The sequence below is a fragment of the Artemia sp. Qi Xiang Cuo genome, chromosome 14, assembly GCF_049724085.1.
Source record: "Artemia sp. Qi Xiang Cuo chromosome 14, ASM4972408v1, whole genome shotgun sequence".
NCBI classification, from domain to species: Eukaryota; Metazoa; Arthropoda; class Branchiopoda; order Anostraca; family Artemiidae; genus Artemia; species Artemia sp. Qi Xiang Cuo.
The window spans coordinates 71,085,185-71,108,534 of record NC_142807.1 but is presented as its reverse complement, the minus strand read 5'-3'; the positions used below and the strand labels follow the sequence as shown (position 1 = coordinate 71,108,534).

Below are 23,350 nucleotides of genomic sequence, written 5' to 3'. Positions count from 1 at the left end.
TTATTAGTTAAAAATAATATAAAATTTTGTGGCATCAATTTTCCAGATTTTGCAAATGATGTTGATGTAATTGGTATCAGTGTTTGGCTGAATAATTTAAAATCCTACATCATAAGCTTTTAATATGTTAAAAAATATCATTATTTGTGGAGATTTCAATGCCCACAGCCTTTTGTGGGGGAATAAACCAGCAAATAAAGCTGGTAAATTCATTGAGCATATGACTTCAAATAATAATGAATTAGCTGTTGCTACCCCTCCAAACCTGAATGCATATTTCAACCCCAAAAGTGGCAGATTCTCCACAATTGACCTACAAATTGTGTCATTAAATTTTTTGAACAAAATTTACATAATTAAAATTGATAGTCTATGTACTGACCACTTTGCTATAGTTTGCTCCCTAAATGAACCTGCTGAAACTTTATCTCATACCTCAAAATATATCAACACTAAAGCAAATTGGTCTATGTTACAAAATAATCTAAATGATGAAATTACAAGTTTCACCTAAAGTTCATGCATTTCTAACACAACAGTTGACACATGCTGAAGCCTTGACATCTTTACTAATAAATACAGCTAATCATGCTATCCCCAGGAAAACACCTAAGAAAACATTCCCTAAACAAATTCCTAAAGCATGGTGGACAAATGAGTGCCTAAATAAATGGAGGATAAAAAAGGCAGCTAGGACAGAATTCATAAAAAAACCATCACCTACTACATATTTTAAAAAATTACAAGCAGAATCTAATCTAAAAAGGACTATGATAGATGCTAAATATAAATACTGGAATAATTTTGCAAATAATCTCTCCAGAGAAACACATGAGCCAATTATACATAAAGTCTTAAGCCACATATGTTGGAAAAAGACTTCATCTAACGCACTTCTGCATGATCTTATGCACAATATTACCAACCATGACAATGACACTGAAAAAGCCAACATTTTGACAGCTCTTTTTGTTAATAAGGTCATATCGATCAATCATAGCAAACTGTCCACAATTTCTATGAACCCAAGTTACCAACCACGCCCAGGATCCGATTACAAAACTCATCCATGTTCAATACAGGAATTGAATAATGCAATATATCGTATTAAGGCTAAAACTAGTGGCAGCTATGATAATATAGACCCTACATGGGAAAAGAAAATCACACCTTCATATAAGCAAGAACTGCTAAATTGTTATAATTACGCTTGGGCATCTTCTAGGTTCCCCTATATATGGAAATGTTCGTCCCTCCTACCAATCCTAAAGAAAAATAAACCAAAAGATAACTCTGAGTCTTATAGGCCCATAAAGATTACTCCTGTGATGGGGAAAATAATGGAGAAAATGATCTATCACAGACTCCTCTGGTTTGTTGAAAAAAATAATCTGATCCCTCACCCTCAAACTGGATTCAGGAAACACCACTCCTCAACAGATGCTTTCATTTTGCTAACAAATGCGATAAATGAATCTTTCTCAAAAAATAATGTTCTAGTTGCAGCTTTCCTAGATTTTGAAGGGGCATATGAAAATGTGAACCACCAAATCATTTCAAACAAATTTGCAAACCTTGGAGTACCCCCTAAGCTAGTATCTTTTATTAAATCCTTCATAGAAGTGCGAAGTTTCATCGTTTGTGTTGGTTCAGCCTCTTCACCCCAAAAGACAATAACCAAAGGCCTACCTCAGGGAGCAGTCCTCAGTTGCCTCCTATTTGCCCTATATCTCTGGGACATGAACCTACCCCACACGAATCTACAATATGCTGATGATCTGGTGCTATGGTCATCTGGCAACACCTTTCAGACAGCACAGTCAAATCTGCAAAAGTTACTTTTCTAGTTTGAAAAATTCTCTCAACATTCAGATTTACCTATTGCACCCACCAAGTCCAAAAAAATGTAATTTTACCTGAAGTGAAACAATGCTAATGCAAAACTAACTCTAAATAAAACAACTATTTCAGAAGATAATCATATTAATTACCTATGTCTCATGCTTGACCAAAAACTTAATTTCTACCTCCACATTTCAAACACAATAAAAAAATGCTATAGAAAAACAAATATACTAAAAAGACTTCTTTTCGTAATATGGGGCTGTAATGAGAAAACCTTACTCCAGTTTTATAAATCACATATAAGACCCCATATTGACTATGGGCTCATCGTCTATGTTGCATGTGCAAAGACACAGACGCAAAAAAATGATAAAACACAAAATGATATAATGCTTCTGATATTTGGTCTTAGGAAACCCACAAGCACCTAGTTTCTGCTTATGGAGAGTGGATTAACAACAATAAGGGAGAGACGTAGGTTTCTCTTGACAAAACATCTTACAAAAATTGAATCAAATAGCTCACACGCATTACATAATTGGTTAAGAAATCCAGCCATGTATAGAGGCATTGCAGATGAGTATGCCAATATTCAGAAGAAGTTCCCCATACCAGCAAAGTCTCTTGCACACACTTTGCCCCGATCCCCCCCCCCCCCCATGGAATTGGTCAAGTCCCATAATAAATACTGAATTTTCAAAGTGGGATAAAGATTTAACCCCCATTGCTTTTGTCCAGAAAAAATTTGCAGAACTTAATACAGTTACCTATAAAAATCACTTCCAAATATTTGTTGATGGGTCAAAAATGAATGAGAAGGTTGCAAGTGGTGTTTTCCTTCCTCACCTGAAAATTGCAATGGGCGAAAGATTATATAATAATTTATCTATAATGTCTGCTGAGTTAAATGCCATAATCATGGGATTAGAACACCTTAAGGAAAACCAACCTTTGATTGCAAATTCAAATAATATTATCATATATTCTAACTCTCTATCAAGCCTTGAGTTGCTGGCCTCAGCTACTCAGTATAAGTTTTAGATCGACACTTATCATTGTCTTAGTATTATTGATAATCTTGCTACAAATGCCATAAAAACTTACTTTCAGTACATTCATAGCCTCTCTGGCATAAGTGGTAATCATCAGGTTGATGAAATAGCAAAAAATGCTATATATACTGACCAGCCAAGTGGGAGACCAATCCCAATTAGAGATATTTACCGATGGAGGCTATCAGATATTAATTGTAATAAGATTAATCCTATCCTTTCCCCCTTTCCCAATAAGTATCTTTCTAAAATTTATCATAGAATTTGTTCTGGAACAAATGGACTAAATTTCCTTGCATTCTCATATAAGCTTTCTAATTCAAGTGGTTCAATTCCCCTGTGCCCTCTTTGCAGGCATTGTAATATGAATAATGGAACAATTGAACATTGCGTATTTGAATGTAATATGCTGACGCCTGCACAACATACCTTGCTTTGTAAACTGTTAAAATACTTCAAACACCACAAAATCTTACTATCAGCCAAGAGCCTAGCCAACTCTACCTGCACACAGAGCACAGAAATCGATATCTATCATCTTATATTTGAACTCCTCGAGTCAAAAGATCTACTGAAAGATATCTGGAATATCTAATAAATAAGAGACAACCAAGACAGTAGCTCTGTAGCCCACAGAGTGAAGCAAAAAGAAGAGGGCTAAATAGTACCAACTGAATAGCCCGCATGCTGTGAATTAGAAGAAGAAGAAGAATGCAAAAGTCGGGCAATTTTGTACCCGCAGAGCAAGCATTGGCAAATAAGCAAGTTATAGGGTACTACTTTTCTGCCCACTGGTGTCCTCCTTGCAAACAGTTTACCCCTGTTTTAGCTGATTTTTATCAAGTAAGCCTTAATATTTTAGCCATAAATATTGCTGAATATTTATGAATAACTTTTGGCAGTCAATATGTACCAAATCATATTATTGAGTTTCAAATAAAGTGAATACACCATTCGATGCATTTTTTTATGCTGATTACAAATATAATAAGCATTTCTATCGGAAATGAATTTCAGCACCCCCCCCCCCCTATATAGGCTATACCTAACCTAATGCTAGAAATGCTTATTATATTCATAATCAGCATAAAAAAGGCATCAAATGGTGTATTCACTTTAGTCCTAACTCAATAATATGATTTGGTATATATTGACCCTTTTGGCTATCTTGGAAAGGGGTTAGGTTAGGAAAATGAAACTTTCAGGGATGGGTCTACAGGCTAAAGTATTTCCTGGGAAGGTAGGCTATTTTGAAGTACCTACCTCCACTCCTTTTTCCTCTTGAGGGTCCTGAAATTTGCCTACATGACAGGTCTATTAGCCTACCTATTAAAATTTTGGGTAAAGTTCTACCAAGTCATATTATTGAGTTATGAATAAAGTAAATACACCATTTGATGCCTTTTTTATTATGATTACAAATTTAATAATCATTTATTTCGGAAATGAATTTCCCCCCCCCCCCCCCTATATATGCCAATTCAGGGGATATATTTCTACATTAGGGGGGGGCAAATTTAGTTTCTGATGTAAATGGGAGGTAATTTTAAGCTTTAACCCCACCCCTCCTAATGTAGAAATATATAACCTCAATTTGAATATATAGGGGGGGGCTGAAATTAATTTACGATAGAAATTATTATTATAGGCTAGGCCTATTTGTAATAAGCATGAAAAAAGGCATTGAGTGGTATATTCACTTTATGCGTAAGTCAATAATATGATTTGGTAGAACTTTACCAAATTTTGACAAAATAACATGTTACCTTAATTTTCAGTTAGGCTAGCCTAGGCCTACCAGTTGATTACTCTTGCATGCATGCTATTGTTAAGGCAGCTACAGCTTACTTATCTTTTCTGCAATTTTTTAAGCCCTTGGAATAGGAAAAGAGTAGAAATGGAGCTTGAAAACACCTTTCCATGGTATAATTTAGGCATTGAACCTATTCTTGAAAGTTTTATTAACCCAAATTAATATTTTTAACATAGCAAAAGGTCTATAAAATTTGGGTAAATTTCTACCAAATCATATTATTGAGTTAGGAATAAAGTGAATACACCATTTGATGCTTTTTTTTATGCAGATTATTAATATAATAATCATTTCTATCGGAAATGAATTTCAGCCCCCCCCCCCCTATATATTCCAATTCCGGTTATATATTTCTACATTAGGGGGGGGGGGTGGGGGCAAATTTTGTTTCTGATGTAAATGGGATGTAAGTTTAAAATTTACCCCCCCCCCCCCCCGAATGTAGAAATATATACCCTGAATTGGCATATATAGGGGGGGGGGGGCTGAAATTAATTTCCGATAGAAATGATTATTATATTCGTAATCAGCATAAAAAAAGGCATCAAATGGTGTATTCACTTTATTCCTAGCTCAATAATATGATTTGGTGGAAATTTACCAAATTTTGTCATGGGAAGGTCATTTTCAAGCTCCTATATATGCTCCTTTCCTATCTCTAGGGCTTGAATACAGGTCAAAAACTCATAAATCAAAACATTTTCATCATCTCTTGCTTCTCTTTATAAAGTAAAAAAAAAAAAAAAATTGTGCATTCAGTTTACACTAAATATAATCCAATTTTGAATATTTAACTGTCCAACTTTGTTTATTTCATTATCCATTTTTGACAGAATCTTCCATTAAAAAAAATGGTTGTTCAATTGTGTTTAGCACAAAACATGTCAAAACTGACTGAAAAACAAAAGTATAAACCAATTTCAACCAACTGTACAAAGGCTAATTTTAACGTGTTTTTATTCACAACTAGCAAGAACTTTCATGTTTTTTTTTTACTTTTTCAGGAAAGAATGCCTTCATAATTCCAAATAGAGAAAAAACACATTTCTTTTTTATTATCAACCCCTTATGTGGGTTTGGTTGGGTAAATTACCACTTTTCAGATAAAACTGCATTATTGGCTATTAATGAAAGATTGAATAAAATCCATTTTCTAACCATTGCTGCAGGATGGGGCACAGTTTTGTACACAAGAGCAGTAATTTATGCTTTCGGTATGTTCTGGTTACTTTTTGCCTCTAACTTCAAAATTTTTTGCTCCTCATTTTAGAATTTTGAGAAAATTATCTAGATCACAAGTAAGGACTGAAGAAGGTGGTAGTTTCAATTATCTGAATTGTTTAATAGGATGAGGTTTGAAAATTCAATTTAAAAAAAAAAAAAAATTTATGTAATTCCTTAAATTAGGTATTTTTTGTTCCAAGACAACACTTCCTCTCTATAACAAACAAATAAATATTCAAATGGTGATAAGTTCATTTATTAGACAGTGTAAACAGATACAAAAATCTGGATATTTTGACCACATACACAGCAATCATCATCAACAGAAATACTAGAGCATTAAAATCAAAACTTATATATTTATACAGAACAAAATAATAACTTACAGTTAATTCACTAGATATGTCTGATAGAGTTCCATAACTGGGTTCATCCAAAGTTGTGAATTGTAACTTTTCTTCTTGAATGTTTTAAATTTTTTCTATCAACATTTCTTCTTTACAGTACCTAATCTAAGGTATTACATTGAGGATATATTGGTGGTATACAGGGAGATCTGACCAATCAAGTATATAACTGTGAATTCAAAGACATTCTTTTTGCAATTAAATAAAAAAAAACAGGATTTTTCAACTTAATGTAAGAAGCACCATTAAAACTTAAACAAACAGAAAATATCATTTATATGAAGGGGTTCCCTCCTCCTCAACACTTTACTCTTTAGGCTAAAGTGTTTTAGTCCTTTTAAAAAAGAATCTTATTCTTCTAATTCAGCCCTTGTGGTTGAGGAGTCACTCTTAAAGAATTGGGACAAAATTCAAACTTTAGCATAAAGAGCAAGGTGTTGAGGACAGGGCAACCCCCTTCATATACATAATAATTTCTGTTTGTTTTTGGTTTTAATTTTGCTCCTTACTTTCAGTTGAAAAAGCTTGTTTTTATTTAATTTCTGATTGTTTTTAAATAATGCCAGGAAATCTGACCCCACCTCCATAGAGAAACCCCCTCCCCATGGAAATATCCTCAAGACAATTTGATCCCAGTAAAAATTTACTCTGGATAATTACTCTTAACCACTGCATGTGTACAATTGAGATGGAAAAGAGAAAACAAGACATATAAAAAGAATTTTGTTTTAGAATTCTGGCAAATTCCCACAGTGTAAAATTTCCCCTGAAAAGTTCACTCCCTGGAAACTTCCCTCCCTATGGAAAAATTCCCAGCAGAAAATTTGTCTCCCCCCCCCACACCAAAAAATTATATGCATGCATACCAATAACAAATACTATATGTAAACAATGGGCAAATTTTATAACTAAAAGACCTTTACCCTGGGGTTGTGGGGGGGGGGTCCTGTAAGACCCAGAGCCAAAGTTATTGGGCCTTTCAACTATGATGAACAAAATGGCTATTTTAAAATTTTGATTAGGTGATTTTGGGAAAAAAAAGGATGGGGGATGGGGCCTAGTTGCTCTCCAATTGTTTTGGTCACTTAAAAAGGGCATTAGAACTTTTAATTTCTGTTTGAATGAGCCCTCTCCTGATATTCTATGACCACTGGGATGAAACATCTGTGATCTTTCTTCTGGCAAAAAATACAAAAATTCCACTTTTGTAGATAGGAGCTTGAAACCTATACAGTAGGGTTCTATTATATGCTGAATCTGATGGTACAATTTTTATTAAGATCACTTGACTTTTAGGGGCTGTTTCCCCCTTTTTTTGAAAATTAGGAAAATTTAATGAGGCTCATAACCTTTGGTGGGTAAGACTAAACTTAATGAAATTTATATATTTGCAATCAGCATAATAAACCAATTCTTTGATACATCTATTGGTATCAAAATTCCGTTTTTTACAGTTTCAGTTACTATTGATGCAGTTTGCTCCTTATTTACAGTTCATTACCACAAACTGTTTGATTTGAAGGCAAAGAATATGCAAATGCAATAAAAAGTGAAGTAACAATAGCCAAAAATAACTATGACATTGCCCTCCCCCTCTTTTCAGCCTTCAGTAAAGTCTAAATGTTACCTTAGGGGGTTCACTGTAAAGTGTTTGGCTGGTTTGAGGGAAGTGGCACCATTGCACTTATGTTTTATTCAATGTAATCTTTGCTTGTTTCAAGTTTGACATCTTGTATAAGATAATGACTGATTCATATAAATTACAAATTTACTTTTTTTGCAAGAACGTTTTAATTTTATTAAAAAACCGTTACCTTTGTTTCATCTCAAACACAAGAACAAAGTTTTCCAGTGATAATTACACACATTTACAACCTGATTGTGTCTGCAGAGTAGAAAATTTCTCTGAAATTCAAATAATTCAATCAACTTTAAGTATCAGAAATATTCTGTATTAAATATTTTTCCTAGGAACTGAAGGACAATGATGCTCCATTTGAAATCATTTTTGTTTCATCTGATAGAAGTGAACAAGAAATGAAGTCATATATGCAAGAACTTCATGGTGATTGGTATGCTGTTCCCCTGGGTGATCCTGTTGCTGGGTAAAGATTTAATTAGTATTTGAATTGTATTTTGGCCCATTTCAACTTAAATCAGGCAGGGCATTTCTGGGTACCATGTAACATTTGTAACAAATAATACTTATGATTGAAGGATGATTTATTTCAAAAGGCACGGTTTTGCATGTATGGAATTAGTTGCTAATATTCTTAAACACGGCAAATTCTATTCATTAGCATAATCTATTATCTTGCATCTCATTTATTCAAAAACCTTTTTGCAATCATAGGCAACTCTGTAGCCATTACCTGTAGTAAAGACTCAAAAGTCTTCAGTGTATTATTTGTTTGTTTTTCTCAGAGCTACTTCATATGGAAGGGAGGACTTTAGAGACTTTAGAGTTTTGATTGGAAATTGAACATTAAAGTGCCCTTTTTCCGAGTCAAAAGTGATTTATGGCAACAAGACCCCCTCCCTTTTCATTTTTTACAACCTGCCCTTGCCTTACCTCCAAAGATATTTGATCAAAAGTTTGAAATAGCCAGTGTTATTTTTCAGGTAAACTTGAGGAGATATAAACTTAAACTAAGCAATACTATTTGTGTCAGGATTAAAAGTTTCTTCTACTTACAAATAGCAACCCAAACTATGGATTGTTACAGAAAAAAACTGAAAAGATATAAAATTTTTTTTTTTTTTCATGAAAAAGACTATATCTATAAAAAACGAACAGAAATTAATTTAAAAACTTTTCCGCAACACCAGTTTTCCAAAGAAGAGTAAAGAGGTCCATTAAGCCAAAAATGAGCAGAAATAAAGTCAAATGATCTTCCAAACATAAAACTACCACAAATTACTATCAATAAATAAATGAAACTCAAAATGAACAGAAATTACTATAAATAACCAAGTCAAACACAAAACAAGCAAAAATTAACATGAGTAGGGCTAATAACCCCTTGCCTTTTCAGGACTAGAACATAATTTGTATTTTACTAAAAAAATACGTTTTAAATGTTTTCACTTTTTTTTACTTTCATAAATAAAAAAATATCAAAACCTTAAGGATGAAATATCTGTATATGTCAGTTAAACTGACAATTCACGTTCATTTGTTTTTTTGTTTTTTCAGTACTCATGTTAATTTTTGCTTGTTTTGAGTTTGACTTGGTTATTTATTGTAATTTCTGTTTGCTTTGAGTTTCATTTATTTACTGACAGTTATTTGTGGTAGTTTTATGTTTAGAAGATCACTTGACTTTATTTCTTCTCATTTTTGGCTTAATGGACCTCTTTACTTTTCTTTGTAAAACTTGTTTTGTGGAAAAATTTTTTAAATTAATTTCTGTTCGTTTTTTATTGACATAGTTTTTTTAGTGGAAAAAATAATATTTTATATCTTTTCAGTTTTTTTCTGTAACAATCCATAGTTTGGGTTGCTATTTGTATGTTGGAGAACCTTCTTCAACAATTTTTAATCCTGACACAAATAGTATTGCTTAATTTAAGTTTATATCTTCTCAAGTTTACCTGAAAAATAACACTTAATATCATTCCCAAAAAAGTCTATTATAATTCTATTATAAGTCTATTATCTGTTATAAAGTCTATTATAAAAAAAGTCTATTAGTTTTATACCTCCTGAAGTTGACCTGGAAAATTTCATATTATTCCCAAAACCTATGCTCTTTAAAAACCTGGATACACTTAAACTCATTTTATTTATTTAAATTGTAAGAGCAGAAGCAGTAATAGTAGTAGCCCTAAAAGTTTCAACTTAATACCCCCAGTCATTCTTGATATATGGCTGAGGCGTCTTATTGGCAACCATAAACACAATGCCTATTGATTTAGTTTAAAGTAACATTTACTTTCAAAGCATAATGGCCCAATGCATAATTGTGGGGGTTGAAATGCCCAAAATCCGTAAAGACATAGTTGCTGGACTGTTCTACTATGCTGAACAAAATAGCTTTCTTAAAAGTTTGACTGGATGCGTTTGGAAAATGATTGGGCTTGAGAACAGGGCTGCTTGCCCTCCAATCTCTTTTTAGTCTTAAAAGTGGTGCTAGAACTCGCAATTTTGAATCAAATTAGCTCCTTTACAAGTGCCTATAATGTTTCTAGCTAGCTATTATAGAGTGGTGCTGCCTATGATATTGCTTATACTTCCTTTTGAAAACGGGCATGCATATAGTTTTTGTTTAATTGAAACTCCTAAACTTTCCCTAAAAGTTTTATCTTAATACCTTTAGCATCATTAGTTACATTAACTGTAGTTGTAGTATTAAAAGTATATATATAGTGCCTTCTGGCTAGTTCAAAATCCCCCACAACTGACCCTTAAAGGTCTAGACTAATAATATAAGTTGTTCTACAGATATTGCTTTTTCACCTTTTTGAAAGTCTACATGCTCATAAATTGTTTTGATTTCAACATTTAGTTTTTGATTTAGTTCAACATCTGCCTAAAAATTCCTTAAAAATTTCACCTTAATACCCTTATCTTGCAAAGCAGCAATAGTTGTATCAGCATTAGTATCAGTATGCACATAGCACCTTTGGTTTCTTCAACATATCTGTCAACACATGCTGAAAGTTTTAGCTTGATAACATTAACCATTTCTGAAGCATTTCTGATGGGTCCACTTGACAACCTGTGTGTGCATAGTGTGTTTTGAATTAGTTCCATACAGTTTCTATATATCCCAAATTTTTCACCTTAATATCCTTAGTTTCAATAGCAGTATCAGTAGTGGTAGTAGCAGCATTAATTGTTGTAACCTAAGCTTTAGTGACAGTAGTACTGATAGAAGTAGTAATAATAGTAACAGTAATAGTAGTATGAGTAGAAGCAGTAGCATTGGTATGCAAATATTTTCTTGTGGTTAGTTCAACATTCCTCACAACAAGTCCTGTTAGTTTAAACTTCACACACCAAACACACTAAACTGTTTCTAAGATATTGCTGTTACACCCTTATGACAATGCATGACGGCGTGTTGTGATACAGTTGACCTTCCCCCTCAAAATTCCTGAAAATTTCACCTTCATACCCTTAGGCATAGTTGTAATAGTAGTCACGGTTCCATTGTAACTGAACCCCTGTGTAACTGAACCCACGTGCAACTGAACCCTTGTGCTACTGAACCCTCATGCAACTGAACCCCTGTAACTTAACCCTTGTGCAACTCAACCCCATGTAACTGAAACTGTGTGTAACAATGTAACCATGTAACTGTGTGTTAACAGAACACAACTGATCAGCGAAAGTGATGAAAGAGAGGGGTAATACCAAACTCTCAGCTACTATTCTTGGGAGACATCTGACAGTTTATAAGTGACCATAGAGTTCCTGTGTTGTTTTAAAGTCACTTTTCTGTGAATAGGCAGCATGGCGGCAAAGTGCACCTGGTGACGATAAATCATATCAGTCCAGTTTTGGTCAGAAAAAAAAATACTCAGTGATAATTTATTGCTCCTGCTAGCATTATGCACTTCTAGGTCCGGGCCTAAGGACCTAATGGTAAATCCAGGCCTGAGCGTGCACATATTTCCTTTTGGTGAATTGACTTTTCCTTTAAGCACTCTCTGAAAGTTCCAACTTAATACACAAATCCCTTTTTGAGATATGGTATTTTGAAAATCTGCATGCATGTCTTTGATTTGAGACACATAGTGTCTTTTGATTTAGTTCAAGTTCCACCTCAAATACCTCATTCTGTCAAATTTTCAACTTGATATGCATAGCCTCAATAGTGCTAGTTTAATAGTAGCAGAGGTCGTTGTAGGAGCAGTAGAAGTAGTAATAGTGTTGAATTAGTAGTATTAGTAGCAGTATTAATAGCAGTAGTAGTAGGTCGATGCCCCAGAAGTTTCATCTTGATATGCAAAGCTATTCCAAAAAAAATTGCTGATACACCTGTATCAGCAATCTGTATGTTATTGCAAGTTACCAATTGTTAAAATTTAAGGTTTTTATAGAAGGGACAATCGTAAAAACTTTGAAAGAAGCTCATTCGATTGGAAATTGAAAGTTCAAGTTCAATTTCGAAGAATCAAAGATAATCACAGGACAATCAGCCTTTCCCTCTTGACTGACACCCCCCCCCCCCCCCAAATACATCCAATCAAAATAAAAATAAATATTTTGTTCAAAATAGTCTGAAGATCAAATAACCATGCCTTTGGGGTTAACAACCCCACCCGAAGCATCTGGGGCAAGGGCTATCAGTTTAGCTAGTTGCTCATTGCTAACACGTAAGGTTTTTGTAGAAAAAATTTTGTATGAACTTTGGGGGGGGGGGGCTCATTCAATTGGAAATAAAAATTTCCAGTGCACTTTTTCAGAGTTGAAAGTGATTGGAGGGCTTCCACCCCACCCTATTTTTCCCCCAAATACATCCGATCTAAATTTTGGAACGGCCATTTTATTTAAAATAGTTTAAAGGTTAAATAACTATACCATAGTTAAATAACTATGGCTCATAACCCTATTGTGTTATACCCAATGTAAGTACGGTGGTTGAGTTGCACGAGGGTTCAGTTTCACGAGGGTTCAGTTGCACAGGGGTTCAGTTGCACAGGGTTCAGTTACACGGGGTTTATTTAAATGGGGTTGAGTTGCACGAGGGTTCAGTTAAAGGGGGTTCAGTTGCATGAGGGTTCAGTAGCACGAGGGTTCAGTTGCACGGGGGCTCAGTTGCACGGTGGTTTGGTTATACAGGGGTTCAGTTCCACGGTGGTTCAGTTACAGGGGTTCAGCTACACGCACACCAGTAGTCACATTAGTAATATTGATGTTACTAGTAATAGTATTGAATAGCAGTAGTACTACTAGCAGCAGTGGTATTACCATATTTTTTTTGGTCAGCAGAACATCCCTCTCATCAGGTCCTAGAAATTTCAACTTAATACAATCAGATGTTGCTATGATATTGCTTATATGTCCTTTTGATAACCTGTATGTTCATATAGTTATTAAAATTTTGGTCAATGCTCTTAGGCCTACAAGTAGTTGCTATAGAAGTAGTAGCAGAATTAGTAGTAGTAATAGTATTAGTAGTAAATGTAGAGGTAACAGTAGTATTAGCAGTAGTATGCATATATTGCCTTTTGGTAAGAAGACCTTCCCCTTTAAGCATTCTCTGAAAGTTCCAACTGAATACCCAAATAAATTCTTGAGATACGCTGTTTTCACAATGTGTATGCACGTAGTGTCTTTTGATTTAGTTCAAGTTTCCCCTCAACACTGTAAATGGAATAGTGTGGTAGTAGTAGTAGTAGGGGTGTTAGTTATAGTAGCATTGTTAGCATGCAAATATTGCCTTTTTGATCATCTCCCTTATAATTTCCTGAATTTTCGAAATTAATATACTCAGTTATTCCTGTGATACACCCTTTTGGCAATCCATATACACATAACAGGTTTTTATTTAGTTCAAAACTTCCCTCAACATACTCTGAAAGGCTCATCTGAATGCCCTTTGTCTTCTTGGAAAGTAAACTTCAAACATGCATTCCTTTCTCAATAACGAATGCTATGTGTAAACAATGAACGCATTGCCTAACTTACAGCCCTTGTCCTGAGGACTGTAGAGAGGTTGACATCCCTAAAGACATAATTACTGGACTTTTCAACAATGCTGAAGAAAATAGTTCTCTTAGAATTTCGATCGGATGTGTTTTTGGGAATGACAGGCTTGGGAGGGGGGGGGGGTCTGATTGCCCTCCATTCACTTTCGACTCTCAAATGGGCACTAAAACTTCCAACTTTCAATCAAATGAGCTCAATCTGATCCGGAGTTTATACAACCATCTGTTTCATAAAAAACCTTTTATGCTCCAGGCATAACTTACAACCCTTGCCTGTGAGCCCAGAGGATTGTGTCCACTGTAAAGACATTGTTATATAATTTTTGGACCATTAGTAACAAAATGGCTATCTAACAGTTTCAATTCAATTCGTTTCAGGAAAATAGGGGGTCAGGGAGGGGGGCTAGTATCTCTCCATAATGTTTGACTCTTAAAAGGAAACTAGAACTATATATTCCAATCAAATGAGCCTCTTCTAAAGTTCACATGGCCACTTATTTAATAAAAACCTTATATGACACTAGGGCAAAACTTACAACCCTCCCCCCCCCCCCCCCCAGTCTCTGGGGAATTCTGTCAACCCCAAAGGCCTTATTATATGATCTTTGGATTATTTTTGAACAGATGGCTATCACAAAATTTCTGTCAGATATATTTGTTGAAAATACTATGTGGAAGGGGGGTGGCTGCCCCCGATCACTTGACTATTAAAAAGGACACTAGAATATCTTATTTCCATACCAATGAGCCCCCTCTGGAGTTTATACGGCCACCTTTTCCTTAAAAACCTTATATGCCCTTAGGGCATAACTTAGAACCCTTGCGCTGAGGGTCATGGGGGGAGGGGAGGCATCCTCAAAGACATAATTTCCAGATCTCTAAACTACGCTAAACAAAATGGCTGTCTTAAAGTTTTTGATTAGATGTGTTTTGGAAATTGATGGGCATGGGGGGGGGCTTGTTGCCCTCCAATCACTTTTGACTATTAAAAAGGGCCAAATTGAATTTCCAAATTCCAATTGAATGAGCCTTTTTCTAAGTTTCTCCTAAAGCAAGTGGTCATCCCAAAATTTCTATCAGATGCATCTCGGGAAAATAAGAGGTGTGTGTGTGTGTGGGAGGGGGGTATACGCCCTGCGATCACTTTGAACCTAAAAAGGGCGCTAGAACTTCTGATTACCAATCAAATGAGCCCCCTCTGACGTTTATACAACCACGCTTACTATAAAAAACCTTATATACCCCCTGGGCATAACTTACAACTTACAATCCTGAATCCTCCTTCTTTTTCTGTAATCCCCTTATATACATTCTAAAATTTCACTTATACATAAAATCAGGCTTATATTACCATGTACAGCCTTTATCCCTTTTAAATTGAGGAAGCACAAGGCCCATGATGTGGGCCCAATAATATTTTACCAACCAACGTCAGGGTCAGGGGCATTGTAAATGACCACAGCTTTTTATTTGCTATCACTGGAATATCATCAGGGCCAGGGGAAGAATCACCTTCAGCACTTTTAATTGCTTCGTGTATTTTTTTTCGAAAAAGATAGGGTTACATCGTTTATACAAGCACAATTTAAAACTGTCTAAAAAGATCTGAGCTCAATGTCGAAATAAAGTATGACTTCTCCAAAATTATTCCCAGTTGTGGCTCAGGGCAGTGGTCGCCAACCTTTAGAGGTTCATGAACCACTAAATGTATCATTTTTTCATTTGGTGGACCACTAACATGGATTTGAAAAAAAAAAGTTGCTGTAAATGCATCCATACATGATAATCAGGAAAGTTTTAATATAGTTAATAGGAAATACGCACAGATGCAAATATATATATATATATATATATATATATATATATATATATATATATATATATATATATAAATTTTTATTGACTTCTCACTCATTAATGGGTATTGATTTTTGAGAGAGCCAAAAAATTAGCTCTTGATAAAGAGGATTTGAATTTTATTTTGAGTGTCATCAGAGGAAAGATGGATGGAGCTTACTTTTTCCTTTATGATTAATTTGTCTTCCTTGATTTTAGATACAAATGGATCTATTATCCACATATTTCCACGTCTGGGATCTTCTTCCCTTGGTTAATTTATTTATTTTTTATTTTATTCAATAAAGGAGGAAGCCATGGAATCCTTCTCTCCCATATATTCTTCAACATTTATAAACATTTGTAGATCTCGTCCGCCAACCGCAATTGCCACAGTGGTATTTCTTTCGAAAAGCATCTCTCTTTCCCCGTAATTGAAACATGTCCTTAAGTTGTCCTTGCGAATATATGTTTAGGTCATTTAACAGAGAAAAATATCTGCCAAGTATGCCAGCTTGACTACCCACTCACCATCGGACAAAAGTCCTTGAAATTTCTGATTTTTTTGCCATTGAAACAAATAATCTAATTTCTTCACGCATGGCGAACGGTCGGTTCAGTATTTTGCCCCTCGATAGCTATCTTACCTCAGCGTGAAGAAGAAGGTGAGTATACTGGGAACCCATTTCTTTGCAGAACATTTCAAACATTCAAGAGTTCAGATCTTTATATCTAATTTCATTCACAATTTTTATAACACTGGATAATACTTCGTTTATTCTGGGGTCATTTTTTTTTTTTTTTTTTTTTTTACCAAACGCTGCTCAAAATACAAAATACAATGGGTAGACAGGATATAGGGGTGAAAAATATTTTTTACCCTTGCAACAACTCCTGAGCAATGTCCAGTCATGTTTGCAGCACCGCCTGTGCAAATGCTAATACACTTTCCACTCAATTTTGTGCTTCAGAAAATAACTATAAAGTGTTTTTAAAATCTCGAAGCTAGTTGTTCTGTCCAGCAAGCTTAGCCAGCAAAGAAGTTCTTCTTGTAATTCTCGTTGAAACTCAACCCTTACAAAACAAAGGAGAAGTGCTTTGTTACTGACGTTTGTATATTTATCAAGTTGAATTAAATAAAATGGTTGAATTAAATTTAAGTAATTTAGACCTAAATTGTCAAAGAGTTTTTTAGCTATCTCTTTCTCTCCAACAGGAAAGTTAGAAGGGAGCTAATTTTTTAAACAAGATAAACGTATACGCAGAGGGGGGGGGGCAATCTTTTTTTCTGAATCTCCATATTCAACATTGATTGGCAATCAGCAGGGTCGCAAATTTGTTTTAAAATACCGAGTTAGGCGAAAAATTAAAAAAAAAAAAAAAAAAAAATACCCTTGCATGTAAAAAGCTCAATAGTTTCACAAAAGTCCATTAACTAAATAATTGTCAAATTGATAATTGTGCACTTCACCTGTTTCAACTTTGAGAACCCTTGCTCACATAAGTATTAGTTTACTTTCAAGGAGCTTATGCCGGGCCACAGAAAATTCAGGAGCGTGTAGTTCCCACCTACACTAATACTGGAGACTGGATTGAAAATGGAAACAGAATGAAACTTGTTCGCAGAAATAACAAGCCAAACGGAAATGCATCCTGTCATAGATGTATGCTGATTCTACAACGTACAGCAGTAGAAATCGTTAAATGCAGCCTGACATGGATGTATGTTGATTCAATAATGTACAGCAGCAGAAATCGTTAAATGTATCAGCAAAACCCCCATGTCAATTTTGTTTAGCTTTTTCAGTCGCAATAAAGCTGTATAATAATAAACGTAACTTTTTAACCTGTGATGAGTTTCCTTGATTTTTTTTTCTTTTTTTATGTTCATGAAATATAAAAAAGAGGTATTATATAATAATGGTCTTTTTTCTTCGTGGACCACCTCAACATTTTTATAGACCACCAGTGGCCCATGGACCACAGGTTGGTGACCGCTGGCTTAGGGTATTAAGTTGAACCTTTCAAGATAAAATAAGGAAGCTGAAAAAATGAATCAAAAGACAATATGTGCATTCAGATTGTCAAAAGGATGTATGTACAATATTTAAGGAACAATGAAGGGTATTAAGTTGAAACTTTCAGTGCAAGTTGAGGGGGATACTGAACTAAATCAAAAGACATTGTGCATTTCGAGGTTGTCAAAAAAGTATATCTGCGATATCTCAGGACTTTCGAAGGGTATCGAGTTGAAAATGTTGAGGAATGATAGGGGGGGGGGGTTAAAAAATAAAAAGGCGCTTTGTGCATCAAGGTCGTCTAAAGAAACATTCTCAGAATTTCTGAAACTGCCAAGGACATAAAGTTGAAATTTCAGGAATTGCTGAGGAGAATTTTAAGAACATCAAAAGACACTTTATGCATCAAGGTCATTAAATGGACGTATTTGCAATGTCTCAGAGCGGCTTAGGGCGCTAAGTTGAAACTTTAAATGAAAGTTGAGGTGGGGGTGGGGGATAAATCAAAGGACACTGTTTGTATTCAGATTGTCAAAAGGGTGTATGTGCAATATTAAAAAAAGGTTAAGGGTATTAAGTTGAAACCAGGGTGTGTTGAGTCATTAAAGTAAATCAAAAACACTCTATATGTCCAAGTAGTCAAAATGGGGCACCTGCTGTATATCAGGAATCGGTTATTTTAGTTAATTGGTGCGCCAACTTAACGTAAATTAACTTAATTTAAACTGAACCTAAAGTAACTTAGGTTAATTTAACAATTTAAAAAATACTCCTTATTACCATAATAACACACATCCAGCACTGAACGTTAAACGAGAGGAACAGCACATAATAAAATGAAATAAATATAAAACTGAATTATCAAAAACCCATTTCAAAACCCTGTGAATCCCATTTCAGGTTGCTTTCGAAAATTATTCTTAGGATTTTTATTTCATCTTTAGTTATAAGTCCGTCTTCTTGGCACAGAGTTCTGGGTTTTCAGAAACTAAGGTGTAGAATATGGCGGTTTGTTTCAGTAACCGCAATTATTACATCTTCAGGATCATGCTTTACCTGGAAAAATATTGGTGAGGTGGTGATTTCCTCTCCTAGGTTTGCTTGGGTGTGGAATGATGTGTTTGAAAGGTCATCAACAAATTTATAGTGACTTTGTATTTGCGCTATGATAGGGTTTAAATCATCAAAAAGATCAAAGGTACTAAATTTGTGCCTTGAGGAACTCCATACCATATTTCTTAGAATTCAGATTTTTCATTCTTAATGAGTGAAACATTGGTTTCGATTGTGCAGAACACTAATTTAACTTAACTTAAAGTAATTTACGTTAATTTGACCTAATCCAAGTCATCCATGAGAGATTATCCTATCAGTGCCATCCAAAAGGGTTATCTAATCAAACCAATCCTAATCTAAGTTAGGATAATCCAGCTTAAGCCAGTTAGACGCAAAGCAATGACTGAATGATCTGTGAACGTTTTGACATGATGGGGAATACATCAAATAAAGAACAAGTATCACCGTATATGTTTTAAATTAGTACAATTTGGGATAAATCAGTAATTTTCTCGAAGGACAATTGCGAACGTCTTAATTGTTTGTCCATCCTGAATCCATTCAATAAAAGTTCCAAGTTGTCATCTTTAATCATTCTAAAGTATTAAGAATTTACTTTCCTGGCTGTTTCCGAACTTTTACCTGGAACTAGTCGATAAGTCATTAATAGCTTAGAATAATCATCTGATTTCCCATAGGTAAAGAAGAGAATTTCAAAAAGTACAATTTCTGTATTCAAAAATGTTAGAAACAGAATTGTAATTATTTTTCATATTCTATTCCCTCCTTTGAATTTCTTACAGGTTTCTAGAGTCATCGTCTGTTTTTTGTTTTCAAACCTGGTGTATTAAAGTTCTCTGTATATGTAAAATTGACATATTTTTGGATGTGTAAAATGGACAGAATATCCAGTACAAATAACATGCTCAAGAAGATCAAATATTTTTTAATTACAGGCCAAACATTCTTTATCCTGAATTGATTAATCTAGATTTAATTTGCATATGTTGCATATGTGACATATATTAACATATCCACTGCATTTCCCACATGTCCTGTTTCCCAGAATATATCAACACTGATGGCACGCATAGAACATTTTACGAGATCAGGTATAAGTAAAATTCAATTCCAAAAATGTCTTTTTGGAGTTTTGAAATTGATCAATGGGCTTCTGACCTTTATGCGAGTTATAAAAGTCGTACACAAACTATGACACAAAACGAAGTTAGGTTATATTTTTGTCCTCGGATCTATTCAGAACAAAGTCATTTTTATTCTAACTAAGATATTACCACCTATTCATATATCTAAACTGCTTTAATTCACTACCGTCGCAACAGCTCATTGGAGATTTCCACCTCATTGATGTAAGCAGGGGTGAGGGGCTTAGGCCGAAACCCACCCACCAAAATCCAAAATGTTTCCTAATTTTTATTTGCAAATTTTTACAAAATTGATTTTTTTTTTTTTTTTTTTTTTTATTATTATTGGTTTCAGTTATTGCAGTGAATAAATCATTTCTTTTATAGCAAGGTACTTCAAATCCATTTATTTTCACACATTTCATTCCAATTTCCACGCTTTTTTAGTATAACGTCTTACGCTAATAGCGTTAAATCAAAAATAAGTCAACTAAAATCAAAGAAGTTCTTCCGAAGGCCGTGAAAGTTATTGGCATGCCTTATAAAAAAAAGTGCAGCTAATGAAAAATTGATTACGAAGATAAATTGATGATCATTAAAACGGGAGGAGGGGGAGGGGTGGGTAACCAGGTGTGTAGATAGTTTGAAATAACAATGTATGTCTTATGATAGTGTTAACAAAATGCAACAGAACAATGTGAACAGAAAACAAGTTTTACTAAAACTTAATGAGCAAAAAGAAGTTATACTGAAATTTAGTTAGCAAAACAAAGATATATTAACATTTAATGAACACAAAACAAATTGTGTACAAAATGTCAAAAAAAGATTTGTATTCAAAATTTAGTTAACAAAATGCTAGTTGCATTAGAACATAGTGGGCAAAAAAAGTTGTATTAAAGTTTAGTTAGCAATAAACAAAAAAAACAAGTTCTCTTATAACTTTCTCTTTACAATCTTTTTATATATCCCTCACATTTCTCTTTGTGTTATAATTATTACATAATCATATTTTTCACGTGAAAAGGATTTTCTTTAAAGAATTGTCTTAACTGAAAATCCACTGACAGAAATTAGGCCTAGGTTAGCCTGGGAAAATCTTGACAGGTTAAGTAGGTTAAGTTGACTTTAAGGTGTTGCTTCTAACAGAGTTTGGAGTTGTTTACCCTCTAATATGTTTTAATATGCCTGAACAAAATAGCTTAGGGAATTGACTTTTCAAGACACGTCTGGAAACTTTGATTTGGGAAGTGCTCCAAAACGAAGCTAGGGTAAAATTGCAGATCGTGTATTTTTCATTATCATGCTAATAAGTCTGATCTCAGTTTCTGAGAACAAAAGAATTATGAAGTTTGCAAAAAAAAACGACAAACGCTTGATGATCCTTTTTTTTTCCTTCTTATAATTTCTGAAACCAGAATATAGGCTAAAGTATTGGAGAATAAAGAAAAACAAAATAATTTACATGCAGTGAGAAAAGAAGAAAACCGCAAGTATTTCATCCAAGACCTCCACTCAGCTATTCAAAGGGCAAGAAAAATAGTTAAAAGCAGAAAATAGTTCAAGGAATAAGATAAAATACTAAACTAAAAAAAAAAGATAAAAGGCCATAACACTGAAATGTGACTTAATAAAAACCCTATGAATGGCAGAATTACGTTTAAAAAGTGAAGTAGGTACAATGTTGTTCAAATATATTCAGCCCATAACGGCTTATGGTATCTCTGACGAACCCTATTTGGTAACATGTTGTAATTTTTTTTTTTTTTTTTTTAGTTTCGTTTTTTAATCTTCTATTGACTCTTCTCTTATTGGAATATTCTCTTTTATGGTGCTATATTATTTTTGTTTGCCTTCTGTTCGTTATTTGCGCGCTTTGAAAGTCAAATAAAGCTGCTCCCTTAATTAACTGCACGAGCAGTTCTTTGTTGTTGTTGTTTCGTATTTTTCTTTGGCTATTAAAATCCTTCCATTCTGTGTTATTTCTTGGAGCCGTTTGTGCTTTATGCATTTTTTTTATTATTATTATGACACACATCTTCTAATTTTAGCACATTGAAAAAAACATTTTCTGTATCTGGGATACCGGCCTTCATTATCGTGAAAAGAGATGGCACTGTTATAACTACTAATGGCAGAGCGGATGTTCAGATGAAGGGACCGGCTTGTTTCACAACTTGGGCAAGTCAGTAAACTTCCTAATTTTGTGTGATTCCAGCACTGGCATGAATTCCTCGTGTACCTATAAAATTTTGCACTGTATTGTGGCTTTTAGTTTTAATTTGTGACCTTAGAAATAAACTGTCCTTATGTTTAATCTGTCATTTCATCAAATTATCATACTGATTTTACGGTTTTCGAAAGATTTCGGTAGAATTTTCGAATTTCAGCCTTAGGACTAGTTTCAAATGCACTTTTTTTTATCTTTAGACCTTAGAATTTATCTAAAAGCTAAAATATCCAGAAAATCAAGTCTTCGGAAGTCGGAAGGTCGACCAGGCATTATTTCTTTCAAAATGCATCGAGTTTTCTTTCTGCAGATGAAGTTCCGACTAGAAAAGGGAAAAGAACAAAAACTAAGTAGAAACCGGGATTTCTATTTGAATTTTAGCATTTGTACACAGATATAAATTTTATAGTCATGATGAAACAAAACTTCATTTAAACGAAAAATCTCTCAAGGCAGGAGTAATCGTTTCAGTCTGATTTGGGAGTAGTTATTTTACTCATTCGCTGCTGGTAGCCACAGCTGACTATGCTCACATGTGTCTGTCAAGTAAGCATCGTGATTATCATAAGCTCAGTTGGTTAATTGAGCGTTTTAGATTGTAGTATCAATGCACTCTTAACTTTGCATGTTCATTCAAATGTTTAAAGATATAACTGTTATCAAAGGTTAAAATTTAGTACTAAACCTAATAAATGAAAACGAGAAACTGTCATATTTAATCATTTTGTAAAATAATTTCTTACTAGATGACAGACATTTGGATTTGGCCATTGACATAATTCTTGACATCAGCAATGACATTGTACAAATAACAGTCCAAATAGGGATAAATCCTTTGTCATTACTTTGTGACTGTCTAGTAAATGGATGCATCCCTATTTGAACTGTTGTTTGTACGTCATGGGAAGTCATGGGCTTCGAAAATACATATGCAATAGCATTGATTCTCAATGTCCTATATGTACTTTCGTAATCTTTACTGGATGAGTGTCTTACTTTTCTTTATTGAAGTATTCGTGAACCATTATGAACTTATCCATTAGATGGCAGGAATGTATATTATGT

At 34.2% G+C, this 23,350-nt stretch overlaps 1 protein-coding gene across 1 annotated transcript in view; it reads left to right on the top strand.

Moving 5' to 3' along the window:
* Positions 1-22,372, top strand: part of LOC148944817 (nucleoredoxin-like protein 2) — a 32,871-nt gene extending 10,499 nt beyond the window's left edge. The window contains exons 2-3 of the mRNA XM_089099796.1: positions 8,313-8,446; positions 22,107-22,372. Of these exons, the coding sequence (XP_088955922.1) occupies positions 8,313-8,446; positions 22,107-22,248 (276 nt within the window). The 3' untranslated portion in view covers positions 22,249-22,372. The remainder of the gene's footprint in view (positions 1-8,312; positions 8,447-22,106) is intronic.
* The last annotated feature ends 978 nt before the right edge of the window (positions 22,373-23,350 follow it).